This window comes from Tauraco erythrolophus, chromosome 4 (genome assembly GCF_009769465.1).
Source record: "Tauraco erythrolophus isolate bTauEry1 chromosome 4, bTauEry1.pri, whole genome shotgun sequence".
Classification (NCBI taxonomy): Eukaryota; Metazoa; Chordata; class Aves; order Musophagiformes; family Musophagidae; genus Tauraco; species Tauraco erythrolophus.
In genome coordinates this window covers 62,695,825-62,709,210 of record NC_141468.1, presented here as the reverse complement: position 1 = coordinate 62,709,210, position 13,386 = coordinate 62,695,825, and the positions used below count along the sequence as shown (strand labels likewise).

At 44.2% G+C, this 13,386-nt stretch overlaps 1 protein-coding gene across 1 annotated transcript; it reads right to left on the bottom strand.

Annotated features, from left to right (window-relative positions):
• Positions 1-1,226: 1,226 nt before the first annotated feature.
• RTCB (RNA 2',3'-cyclic phosphate and 5'-OH ligase) lies at positions 1,227-12,959 on the bottom strand. Its single transcript, XM_086610267.1, has 12 exons — positions 12,831-12,959; positions 12,613-12,691; positions 11,863-11,930; positions 9,958-10,057; positions 8,546-8,702; positions 7,309-7,465; positions 6,034-6,193; positions 5,581-5,756; positions 4,807-4,995; positions 4,210-4,320; positions 3,403-3,522; positions 1,227-2,331 (listed from the first exon to the last, which is right to left on the bottom strand). The coding sequence occupies exons 1-12, from the start codon at positions 12,921-12,923 to the stop codon at positions 2,224-2,226; spliced, it is 1,518 nt and encodes a 505-aa protein (XP_086466393.1). The 5' UTR covers positions 12,924-12,959; the 3' UTR covers positions 1,227-2,223.
• Between the last annotated feature and the right edge of the window lie 427 nt (positions 12,960-13,386).

The following is a 13,386-nucleotide window of genomic DNA, read 5'->3' as shown; positions in this document are numbered from 1 at the left end:
TTTAATTTGTTTTTTAAAATGCAGATTAAAAAAAGCTAGTGGACAGCCCTATTTGGACAAGACAGACAGACTTGAATTAGAAAAACATCCAGGTTTAAACAAAGAACTGGGAGACATATTTTTACTCTTACTTTTTTAGGTAGTTAGGAAATCACTCTCCTCCATACAGCACAACATATAACCAAAACTAGTACTAGCTTTGCAGCAGGAAACCAAAACTGACAGCACTTCTTGCATTCTTGAGTGCTAATGCATAAATGCTGATGATCGTAAGACTTCAGGCATGCATACAAAAGCATCTCCACAGTACACAGGACTTCTGCTTGTGGTAAAAAACTGAAATTTGTTTCTTAACAGCAACGGTAGGTAAAGGTTGAAAGGAGAACTGTGTTTGAGAAATGCTTCTTTGTTTTTAAATATAAATGTTTTAAGCGTTCCCTTGCATTCTGCATCAGAAAGTCCAAAATATTTATAGACAGAAACTTCTGCATGGAACATGCACTTCCACAAATTTGAGATCAACAGTTTGTCCTTCAGTCACTGGAGGCTAATTCACACTTCTAAGTGAAATGATTTTTGTATGAAATTCAGTGAGTGTGTCTCAGACCTCAGAGATGGCAATCTGGAACAATTCCACTGGAGGAAGCAGGGGAAAACGAGAAACTGTCAAGTCAGACCCACGAGGACTCACAGCAGCGACTATTACTGCATGTGCTGCTTCTGAACCTGCAGCAAATACAGTATCTGAACTTAAAAAAAACAATAAGCACAAAGTGATTAAGACAGTAAAATGCCATTATGCCTCCTGAGATCAACAGCTTTCAGCCAATATCCTAAACTTAAGATGTTTCATCAAAAGGCACTCAAGTCCCTCAGTCACAATCTGCTCTTTACAGGGCTCCACTATGGCTTGGAGGTTTTATTTTCCTCCCGCCGCCCTCTTGTGTCTGCATTCAGCCTTACAGGCAAGCTCCATCGCCTAGCCAGTGAGGCGGACCCAGAAGGCCCTGAGGAAAACAAATCCTAGCTATCATACTCGTGTCATATCCAAGTAGAGAAAACAGCACTGCATTGCCCCTCTCTTGTATCCTGCAAGAAATTCTGCCATCTGCACATTTCTTCCATCAGCTGAAGTCACAAACGTGACAGGTTTCAAGCTCATATACGTACTTAAAAATGGACAACAGACATTTTAGCCACAGAATAAACATGACACAGACTCACTGCAGTGTCCATCTTCCCATTTTATTTGTAATCTCCAAAACGATCCGGTGGAGATGGTTAGCTTCCCCTTCAGTCTTGGTTAAAGACTGCAAAAGAAACGTCAGAAGTCACATGATACTGAGCCTGACCCTGCAACTGGACTCACTTAAATCAGAGCTGCGGGACACAGTGAGTGGTATTATTCAATCCAACTTTTTACATGCTTAGGACTTTGCAAAATATTGGATTAGCACATCTATAAGTTGTTAAGTCACAACTTTTACTGGGAAAAAAAAACCCTCTCAAAGCAACATACTCAGTCCTGTCAGCATTTCCAGAAGACTCTGGAACATTTACTTGTACAGAGACAAGTATACCAGGTGCCATGTTAAATGGGAGAGGGTGGGGGAAGAGGGGAGGACTGTGCCTCAAGCCTAGCTAGTCCCTCTCAACCCAAGTGGGAGATCACTCCCAACTCCAGATTTCCTACCCAATTGCCACAAAACATGCAATGATATAGACTATGCATAAAGGTATCTGCAAACAGAGCAACCTCTCCTTGCCCAGAAGCGCTATACCCTGCCTATCAGAGTATTTCTATACACAGAAAAAGCTCCAGGCACCCAGGTGTGGAGACAGCAGGTCTGGTTCATATGCCGTCTTCGCTGATGGAGGTGGTCTCACAGCACAGCAATTAGTGACAACTCAGGCAAGTCTGAAGTCCTGCCTGTGGAATCATCAGGCAAATAGGGGAGGGACTGCATATAAAAAACAAGACTTAAACTTATTTCTTTGCCCTTTCCTCACAAAAAAAGAATATCATATAACAAGGGGGAGGGGAGGCATTAATTATGCCTAGGAGTGGTTAAAAACAGAGATATCTTCAACTGTTGTGTTTCCAGACAGGGATGTGGTATCTGAGCATCCTACAGAGTCCAAGAGGTGTGGGAAGATGACGGTTCTAGTCAGTTTTGTGTAAGGCCTGGAAATGTTGGTGCATTTCTGTTGCCTTGTCTATTCCTAGCCTTTTATAACAGCAATAGGTCTCAGTTTAATGGCTTTCTTGCTGATGCCAGCTGCATGGCAGGTGTTAACCACATCTGTCACGTTCTTGTAAGACTCTGGTGCCTGGAGATGGAAGAAAGAAGAAAAAAAAAAAAAGACAAAACTATAAACAACCCAAAGTCACAGGAAGTTAGATGTAGGCTTTTGATATCCCCTCTTCTCCTCGCAAAAACAGAATCATATGAATTGAGGGTGTAGAAGTAGGTGAATATATTAAGAGTCTGGCCACCTTACGCATCTAAGAAATTATGAGACATTTAGCTTTCCAAATAAGTTTTCACCATATTTCAGATAAAATACTAGCTATCTTGGTTCACTTTTCCCTATATTCTCATATAATCCAGTCCACCAGCATGTGAGAATGTCAAGCCTCATTATCTGGCAGGAAATCACTCCAACTTCCTCCTTACAGAGGGCCTTTAAGATTTATCTTCACTGTCCCTTAGTGACAGGAATCAGGGTTGAACTCTAGAGCTTCCCCTTCCAGCATTCTGACAAGGAATCTGTCTTAGAGAGACTTTGATGCGATCAACATGTTTGTACAATACCAACACCCTTAACAGCATAGTTCCAAATGATTAACACACTTTTATGAGTGAGGCTGTGAAAAGACATTCTATCATGTTAATGTCAAGGAACTGGAAGTCATAATATTCAAAGTTATCTAGCTATTCAGAGTTTTCTTCTTGAGCAAATACAGGAATTCATCTTAAGAGAGGGAGATGTCTCATACACTGCTAATAATCTACATGACAGCTGCAGTGTAAAGTAAGTTTAAAGCTGAGAGAACATAATTCGAGAAAAGAATCCATAAAGGTAACTACTTTTGTGATGCTCACACAAAGACTTCTCGGGGTCGATAGGAATTACCCCTATCACCAAGCAGAAGAGGAAAAAAACGCACACCCCAAAACCTGTCAAACAGGCATCTCCCCTTTCGGCAGGATTTTAGGGCCAGCGAAGACTTCACATAATTTTCAAAAACATTGGATAGCTCTATCAGAAATTAGACAAGCTGTATATTCAGAGTACTAGCGATCACTTAGCACTGCAAAAAGATCAAGTCAGGGAGGGTCATTCAGCCAAGGAACAAGGCTCCCTTTTCCCTCTCAGATAATGAAGTATTAAACTCACTTCTTCCATGACCAGTTTGGGAGAAGCAACACGGATGGCAATGCCCATGTCAGCCAGCTTGTCCAATACATCCTGGAAGTCCAAGTTACGTCGAGATTTGGCTCGAGACAGTGCACGACCCTAGACAGCAGTTTTGTTAGTTCTATTTTTTGTAGTGCTTTGCAAAACCAGAACTCTCTCTTACTACAGAAAAACATTATTACATTATAAGTAAACGCAGAATGGCTGAGAGCACAGACCACGGTAAATCACAAAACAGGAAATGAATTTAAAATTTAGGTGATGGGCTCCAGCAACATCATACATCTGGTACAATGGCTAGGAAAGTTTCATGCGTATAACATACTAGTCTGCAAGTGTCTTTTTAGCCAAACCACTTGTCAGACAGCGTTCAGGAGGCGGAGCTTTACTGGAAGCTATTTATCTTCCTTGATCATCCTGTCTCACACTGTAAATAACAGGCGAGGAAATACCTTATTCTGACTACTGAGGGGTTTTATATGGACAGCCTCAGCACAGTTAATCTTTCTTATTAGCTCAGAGACATGAGAATTTGGTAAAGGAGCTCATTCTCCATATCTTCATTCTAACATTTGCCTTGTATAAAGCAGGACCCCTAAATTTTCTGCAGTAGTCAAAATTACTCAGTAAGGGACAAAGAGGACTTCTAGCCTGCAGTCCTCCTGGGCTGGAATCACTGTGGCAAGGCTACTCTCTAATTGTGTGACCAACAGATGAATCACACACTGGATGACCCTGGATGACAGTCCCATTCCAACCCCTTCCTGAAATAACTTTTTGACTTACAGCTCCATGGCAAGTAGTTCCGAAGGTCTCAGTCATGCCTTGCTCTGTGCCAGTAAGAACATAGCTACAGGTGCCCATAGTCCCACCGATCAAAACAGGCTGTCCAGTCAGCTGTGGATGCAACGTATTAATTCACAAGAAAAAGCCTAAAAAACTCATCTTTAATAAAAGTCTGAGAAGAACTGTATCTCCAGGAAAGGAGGTCAGGTTCACATTCCCTCAGAACCATCCCTGCTTGCCTTGGGTGCCTGGTATCAAGGATTCTGGAGAACTAACTGCACTGAAAGATGCAGACCCACAAGTCAAAAGACTTGTGTCCAACGGGCAGACAAGACAAATCACTGAAGCCTGCCTTAGGTATGAAACACTTCTTTTCCTTTGTCATCTTCCAGCCATTGTGGGTGTGGAGTGGAAGAGGAAGATCAGTGTCCCAAAGATCTAACACACAGAGAAGCAGAATATTGCCATCTCGCCAAGGTTCCAGTGCCGATAGCCCAAAAAGGAACTTGAAGCATTTAGATCTCTGTTAGGGACCCTAAAATTGCCTGATTCATGCAGAATCCTCTTCTGAGTTTCTTCTCCCACAGCTAAACTTACTTGATAATCAACAGCGATAAGAGGATGGTGGGGAGGGAACGCTCTGGTTGAGCCCTTTCTGTGCACCAGCAGAGTCCGCTCCTTTCCATCCACGACATGTTGCTCCACTTTGGCAATGTTGTGAGACACATCATAGATAACATGCATGTCAAGGTCATCTGGGGTTGTGTTGAAGACTTTGGCAAAGGCCTAAGAAGAGAGAAAATCAGGATGTGAAATACAGGAAGGTAATTGCTGTGTCCATGTGAAAGATTTACAATCTTTTTAGGAATTAAAGGGAACAAATTTGCTTGAAAGTGTTTCTTACTGATAAGTCAGTGACCTAAATGCTTGACATGGCAGGTAAGAAATTTCTGTCAAATTCAGCCACAGTGGAATTGAATACAACAGTGCTGGGTGTGACGGAATTGGACTGTCTAGATTGTTTATCTGCCCACTGTCAGCTTTAATGCTGAAATTCAGTCAGATATCAACTACATAAACTCTGAAAAGATGGCTTTAGCAGTGTATTTTCCTGTATCCTCTTCTTTCAGTTCACGGCTTTCTAAAAAATATTGCTTAAGCGGCTTCTGCAAGTACCATCAGTGATATTGAGAGGTTTTAGATGGATTGCCATGACTGCAGCTTTGTGTAAGTCTCTCCAGAAAACACAGTTTAAGAAGTACAAAAATGAAAACTACGTTAAACACTGCAGCTACTCTGTGTTCCATATGTCTAGTATAAAGCAAGAGATGTGTACCAAAATATTTGCTTCAGAGACAACTCTGCTCCTACCTGTCTTGTTAGAAAAGTCATAGAAGAGCGGTTGACCCATGCATAGTTTCCAGCAGCTGCCATTCCCTTCAAGTAATCCTGTCCCTCTGCAGAGGCAATCCTGGCACATGCCAGCTGGCGATCATTCACTATGATTTTGTCCCGTTTCATAGCTTTTTCCATCGCCACCAATGCATCTGGGAAACAAACACAGTTAAGTCTAAGTGACTTCTTAATTTTCTTTCAATCTGTGAGATTAATATGAGTGTTTATAATTTATGTTCTAAACTGATCTATCCAATGATCAAACCTATGGCTTCTTCTCAAATGCAAAACCAAATCTGTGGCAGAACGTTATCAACTGTTTGCAAACAGTCAAGGCAACTCAGAATACACTCAGCAATTACACTGCAAGAACAAGACCATGCTGAAGATTTTGCTTTGCTCCAGGTACCTGCGCCAGTCAGATCATACCTGTGGCAACCTGGTGGCCCAGGCCTCTGCTGCCGCTGTGGATCATCACACACACCTGCCCTTTGTGGTCGATGCCCATCTTCCTGGCAGCATATTCATTGTAAATGTCATCCACAACCTGGATCTCGGCATAATGATTTCCGGCTCCCAGGGTCCCCAGCTGCCAACCACAACACACTGATCAGACAGTGCTGGTAAACCAGCCTCTGGGAGCAAAGGGGAGAGCTACAGGAATATGGGTAACAGGGTAAACTGCTACAGCAAGGTTTTGGGTTTAGAAAAGCTTTTCCAGGAAGAAAATAATCCCCATGTGAACTAAAAGGAAGTAGAACACGGTAGCATCATCACTGTCCTCTTTGTTCAGATTCATAACTAAATATTTTTACTGTTGGAACAAGACTGCAATTAAACACAAGGACCAGAATCTACAGACTGTGCTGCCACTTTTTTCCAACTCACTTAGGCCTACTTGAAAGACAGGAAGAGTACAGAGTATTGAGAATTCATCTTCAACTTGTATAGGCACGGCAGACATAGTCTTATACTTGGTTGTAACTCCACAAGGAAGTTACAACATCCTGTTAACTAGGGACTTACAACCTCTCAGTAGATTAAAGCAAGATATTCCATTTCCAAGCCCAAATTTTTTAAACTCCCTAACAGATAATCACTTATTTGCAAGGCCAGTATGAGAATTGAGGACATAGATTATTTTGAGGTTAGAACGCTATAATCTTGCAGCACCACAATTCAGAAAACTCAACAAGTCATACAAAAGAAAGCTTTACAAATCGTAGTATTAGTAGAGCTATCTCAAAAGTGTTCCACCCAGAGCAATGAGATACTAGGTACAGAAATTAAATCCAACCCTTGAACTGCAATTCAAAGTTATGAACTAGTTCTGTTTATTATATCCTTCCTTGCCCTGCTATTGACTTGCTGAGCAAACAAGGAGAAGAGTTGCAGAATAACTTCTCTGTCTCTTAAAAACAAAACTACATCTGGATGGGGAAATGCCACCAAACACGAATTCCAGTACCAGGTGTTAACTGATGAAAAACTCAAGGCCCCAGCGATGTTGGGTATACCCAGTATTGTTTCCCACTGTTACAGTTCTGTCAAGAACTATCCAGAAACGGCCCCACCATCTCACCTTTCCCCCTACCCAGAAATGTTAGGCGGAGTTTCAAGAAAAGACTCAAAATTAGAGAGCCACCCACTAACCTTTACATTTGAACCCTGGGACCACTCAGCCCTCCTGAAACGTAACATTACCTGAGGCAGGCCTCTCTTCTTTGCTCTTGAGGAGACCTTGTTGGGGTCAGCCTGCAGCATTCTTCCATACTCCTCACAGTGCTCCTTGTCCTCTGCCCAGGCATAGCCTTCCCGGAGAGACCAGTCCACACCCATCTCTAGTGCCTCTTCCAAATCCCTGCAATTATCAAAAACCTACATAAGTGTTTTCCTTAGAAATCCTCAAAACTCCACTGGATATGACCCTGGGCAACCTCATATAATTTTGTCATCAGACCTAAATTCAGAGTTAGCCCTCCTTTGTGCAGGAAGTTGGCCGAGATCATAGAATCATAGAATGGCATAGGCTGGAAGGGACCTTAGAGATCATCTAATCCAACCTCCCTGTCATAGGCAGGGACGCCTCTCAACTAGATCAGGCTACTCAAGGCTCTGTCCAACTTGGCCTTAAACTCCTCCAGGGAGGGGGCATCCACAACTTCTCTGGGCAATTTATTCCAAAGTCTTATCACCCTCATACTGAAGAATTTCTTCCTAAGATCTAATCTAAATCTGTTTTCCTTCAACTTAAACCCATTTCCCCTTGTCCTATCAGTGGACACTCTCGTAAAAAGTCCCTCCCCAGCCTTCCTCTAGGTTCCCTTCAGGTATTGGAAGGCAGCTATTAGGTCTCCCCCAAAGTCTTCTCTTTTCAAGGCTGAACAATCCCAGTTCCCACAACCTGTCCTCGTAGCAGAGGTGCTCCAGCCCCTGGATCATCTTTGTGGCCCTCCTCTGAACACGCTCCAACAGATCTATGTCTCTCTTATGGTGGCGGTGAGATCTCAAGAGATCTCATATTATCCTATGATTTTATGATTGGCCCCCAACTCTCCTAAAAAGAAGTCCGACTTCTTAATACTTCATAAAAATCAAACTCTAGAAATATATTAACTTTAGATAGGTCATTATTTTTCCCTCTTTGTTGTGTGAGGAATATCCTATTTTCTCCCTTTGTATTCATGGAGGTTTTCTGTCAGAAGAAATGAGAACCTTTCAAGAACTTTTAGTTATTTCAGGGTTTTAAATGAGGGAAAAACCAGCTGACTTTATGCATTGATGATTATGCCAGTCCTCCTGGTGAAGCACATAGACAGAAAGAATGCAAAGAAGTTTAGAATTACTTTCTCTTTCTTAAAGTCTCCCACTGATGAATCTTTCATCAAAATAAACACCAGAGATGTCCCCTCTAGTGATGTGTGCACAGTCATTCTCTTACTTGGCATTCATGGGGATGACACCTTTGGAGCCGACACCAACAGGAATGTGGTCAAACATAGCCTGGGCGAGCTGCTCCTTCACAGGCTGCACATCACTTTCGTCCAAATTTGTACGCAGTAAGCGGACACCACAGTTGATGTCGAATCCGACACCACCTACAAGTGTAGAAAAAGCCATGGAGTTAATAAAGCAAGTGTGCTGATGGTGAGCACTTGCTGAATATTCACCTCAGATCAGTGTCCCTGCTGACAGGGAGTATGTACTGAACACTGTGATCCTACACCATCTTTCTGACACAACACTGGGAAAAAAGCAGAATGCATTAAGCTCCATTTTAAGATTTACATGAAGCTTTAAATTTCAAGACAGCAAAAAATGTAGTCTTGCTGAGAAAAACCTGAAAACTCTTAAAAAACCCAACAGCTTTTCAGTCTCGAGCATACGCTCTACAGACATAGCTGTACAATTGCCTACAAAGCTCTGCGTTTACGAAGTTGCTCCAACAAGTAGGCAAAGAGAAGTAGACACAACTATAAAATACACTGTCCTCAGAAAGTAAAGAGAATGTTCCTGTTCTTCTGGCTAAGCTCAGAAGAGTGACAGATCTTAGCACGGCTCCCAGATGTAAGATGTTCTTGAAAGCAGGTCCCTGAAAGCAAGACCTTTTTGAATCTGCACTAGAATCAATAATAAGTAGTTATAATAAGTGATAAATACTTTCAAGGAATACTAAACTTTAGTAATTAGTGTTTTGCTTAACTCTTAGTATTTAATAAAAATAAATACTGCAGGGCAAGGCCTAAGTGAAAGATGAATCATGCTACCTTTAGTATGAAGGTTCTGTTATTAACTAGTGTCAGAGGGGGGATATCAGACCAAGAGATCTTGGGTTTGAGTCAATCAGGAACTCTGGAACTGACTGAAGCAAACCTGAAACATGAGTATCATGTTTCATGACAACCACAAAAGCATCTCCACACCATCAGTAATTAAAGATCCAGGTGCTTATTAAAAAGGCAGATATATTTTAAGGTCACACTTTTAATAAAGTGTAGAAATAGTCTCAAGAGATGTTTTCAAACATTGCTCAAATAAAATAGTCAATTCTTTATCAACCTGGCAAAACCCAAGCTCAAAGTCTTGCGTTCTCCCTCCAAAACTGAGGGATATCATGAGCCCAAGCCAAAAACACAAGGGCAATTCTCTCTGTATTGTTTAGATGTTTTCAGTGTAACCACTTGCTCCATAAAGATTACAAGTGCAAGAATTAAGCACCTTTTAACTCCTTATAATTTGTGGGTTTTTTGCTTTGGTTCTGTACATAAAGCACTGTAAAGGCCTGCCATTTCAAAAGGTATTTTTATGCCATTCCAGATATTTCTCAGTGCAGGTTAAGCCAGTCACCCTTACCTGGTGAAACCACTGCTTCAGGATCATTCATATCAAAGGCAGCCATGTTGCCAATGGCAAACCCATAGCCAGAATGGACATCTGGAAGGCCTATTGATCTCTGAAAGAGAATGCAGGAAATGATGATGTTTTATGACACTCTATGCTGCGCTGCACAGAGTCACCACAGCTACGCTTTGTGTTGTGGCAGTGGTTGTCACATTTGCAAACAAATATACCAAAAAGAGAATGGATGTTCAGATGTAGATGGAGTAAACACAAATTCAGGTAAGTATCTAAATTCCTGCAGTTACAGGCCAGACAAAGAAAGCAGAGAGCAGATCTCACTCTGAAGCAAACACTCAGTGGCTAGTCAGCTGAGAAGCCCTCTTGGTTCTATTGACCAGATCTCAAGCAAACTTAAGTGGAGCTTAAGCACTTAAATGTAGAAATTGTGATCTCAAACTGAATTCTAATCTAGCTTTTTTTTTTGGTCTCAAGAGTCCCTGCATTCAGAACTTACACAGGCAATGGCTTATGAGTAGCATAAAGCAGAGACATAACGGTGAAGAGTTCATCTTTACCAAGTTCCATCTAGAGATATCTGCAATATTTAAACAGTGTAAATGTAACAAGGGAAGAGTTCAGTGCTATAGAATGGAATCATAAAACAGCATTTCCTCCTCTTAGCTGTGTCATCCAACACTGACCAAAGTCTGCACCCTGGAGGCAGGACAAAGTTATTGTTTTAGGATGGTATCCTGATAGCACAGGACAAGGTAGGGGCTGTGTCATTTTAATTTATAAAAGAAATCTTTTTAGTTAACCTTTTCATATTATTACTAATTAAAGAAAGTAAGAGAACACTTCTACACAGCTTAACAAGTCCAAAGTATATCTAGCCTGGCAAGTTTAGATTAGGACACCACAAACAGCACTCCACAACCTAGGTAAGCAAACGAAAAAGCCCCGAACACCCAGAAAGCCATCAGAAATTGGAACTTTTCAGTGTGTGTTAAACTATTATCATACATTAAAAAGAATACTTTTCAGTGGGATTATGTGCTGCTTCTGCCTCCTCTTGCTATCACCAAGAAATCTCTTGGTTTGGAAATATAAGTAAACATTTGAATAGATAGATGATTGTAACTTCTCTCTTATGAACTACCAGCCAAAATTCCCATTTTAACAGGTTGTAACTATTCTACCTTACTCCCTTTCTGGTCCCTTAGTCTGGACCACTAAGGCATTTTAACAGCATGATGGGCTGCCTTTTACTACAGTCAGAAATTCAAAACTTTTAAGTCACCAAGAGAAACAATTTAAAAGAGAAAATTCTGTTATTTATTTATTAATATATGCAATATTGAATGTGAAAAACATAATTTCCACCTCTTACTTAGCGCTTTTTGAAAAGTGACGCAGCCTAGTACTTTCCTCCTGCATCGTCATATCTGGTGCTTGCCACCCAAAAATGCATGGGGCAAGGGAAAAGCGTTGATTGCATGGGAAGGCTCACTATCAACATCAGGACAGCGACAACAGTAGAGACAACAATATCGCCTCCTGCTCTCTCCTCTATCTCCAAGCACTTCAGGTCAGCAGAGGCAACTCAAAACCAACAGACAACATAAGCAGTAGGGGAAAGGTGGCTCAAGTAAACTGAAACAGCATAAAGCAATGCTAAAAAAGCTTCATGTCAAAAGGCAGTCAATGAAGTAAGCAGATACTTCCCTTTCTGACAACATAGTTTTACAGCTTGCCCTTGCAAGCGCTCCTTACTCAGAGACAGATTCTCAACACAAAGACTGTCTAGAAAAGAAATTTGGTCCATACCCCTTCTCACAACAGAGTCCCCACTTGGAAGGCAACAATCCCTGGCAAACAGGAACAGAAAAAAAGCAAATTTTCAGAGCAATTACTCACATGAACAATGCCAGGTAATGCAGCCACATTCCCAATCTGTTTCATAGCAGGCAAAAAGCCACCTGCACCTGAAAAAGAAAAAAAAAAAAAAGTAAATCATATGATAATTTACCAGGGTAACCAAAACAAAGCACCTTCTGAAGAGGTTGCTCAAAACCCTGGCAAATCAGAGTCAGCCACCAACAAGCATTCTAATTCGATATAAAGCACCTGGCATTACGCACGATCTACAATTTCGTTAAATGAAGTACTCTGCTAAGTCCTTCCTCTGCTCTGTTAGTACCAACGCTGACCGATCCGTGCGAACAACAGAAGCGTGTTACCACCAGCCCAGCTGTCACATCTAGATCCAGCCCTGCACTCCAGTCCCACGCAGGACGGACAGGCCTGGGCTACGGTCCCCACCAGAGTAAACTCTAAGCTCCAGAGGGAATGCTCCAGAGCAGGGAGGACAGCCGGCAAGGAGGACAGCCGGCAAGGCTGTGCCCACCCACATGACCTGGGCACAGGACACGCTACAGCTGCGGATGACACCCCTGCGCTGCTCACCAGGCTGCAGCGGCTGGCAAGGCAGGAAAACTCACTCCCGTTTGCTGCCCCTCCAGACCTGCCCTCGCTACACCCCGGTCCCTTCGGGGCCCACGGACGGTGCGGTGGGAGCACGGGCGATCCGTGAGGGCTTCGAGGCCGCGGCAAGGAGCGTGTGAATGGTCCCCCGGGCCGAGCCTCACTCCCCCCGGCTGGACGCACCTCCGCCTCGGCAGGCGTTGCGCAGCTCCTCAAACATCAGCTTCTCCAGGGGGTCGTTCACGTAGAAAACGCCTTCCACCTGCGGGGAGAGCTGTCAGGGCGGCCGGCACCGGGCCGGGCCGGGCCGGGCCGGGCCAGGCCAGGCCAGGTCCGAACGCCCTCACCCCCCGGGCGCCCAAGGGCTCCCAGTTGAGCCCAGCCACCCCCCCGCCACGCACATGCATGTTCGGCACGAAGCCCTTCTTGATCCGCCAGCAGTTCTTGTCGATCTTGTCCAGGTACTGCAGCTCATCGTTATAGCTGCGGCTCATGGCGGCGGCGCTCCCGCTCAGCGGCTTCGCGTCAACGCGGCCGCCAGGACCCGGCAAGCAGCAGGAACCGACGGCGGCCGCCGAGGGTCAGACCACACCACCCGCGGCGGACAGCAGCCGCCGAGGGTCAAACTTCCCCCGTGAGGGCTGCGGGACGGCGGCGGCTGCCGGCGCCCCCTGGCGCCCCGTTGCGGGGCGGCCTGTGCCTGGGAAACGCGCGGCCGCGGCCGCCGGCGCCCCGCGAACCGGCGTGGGACCGTCAGGGAGGGCCGCTCGGCTCCTTCGCCTCCGCGGGTGGTCACCGGGCTGGCTGACGCCCGGTTGCTCCCGCAGCCCTGCCGCAGGCCGGGCAGGGCATGGCGCCAGCCTGGCAGAGGTGCGGGATCGAGTGCCCCGGGAAGCGCCGTCTCCTACAGCAGTGGAGCCGCTGGGGCAGCCTGGGCGAGGCGGCCGGTACCCGCGG

What these genes read in the sequence shown, in the direction of transcription:
- RTCB (XM_086610267.1), bottom strand. Translation starts at nt 12,923, where the DNA reads ATGAGCCGCAGCTATAACGATGAGCTGCAGTACCTGGACAAGATCGAC. An exon ending in TGAAGCAGTGGTTTCACCAG is followed by an intron (nt 8,703 to 9,957) that starts GTAAGGGTGACT and finishes CTACACTTGTAG; the next exon opens with GTGGTGTCGGATTCGACATC. An exon ending in GAACTACTTGCCATGGAGCT is followed by an intron (nt 3,523 to 4,209) that starts GTAAGTCAAAAA and finishes ACTGCTGTCTAG; the next exon opens with GGTCGTGCACTGTCTCGAGC.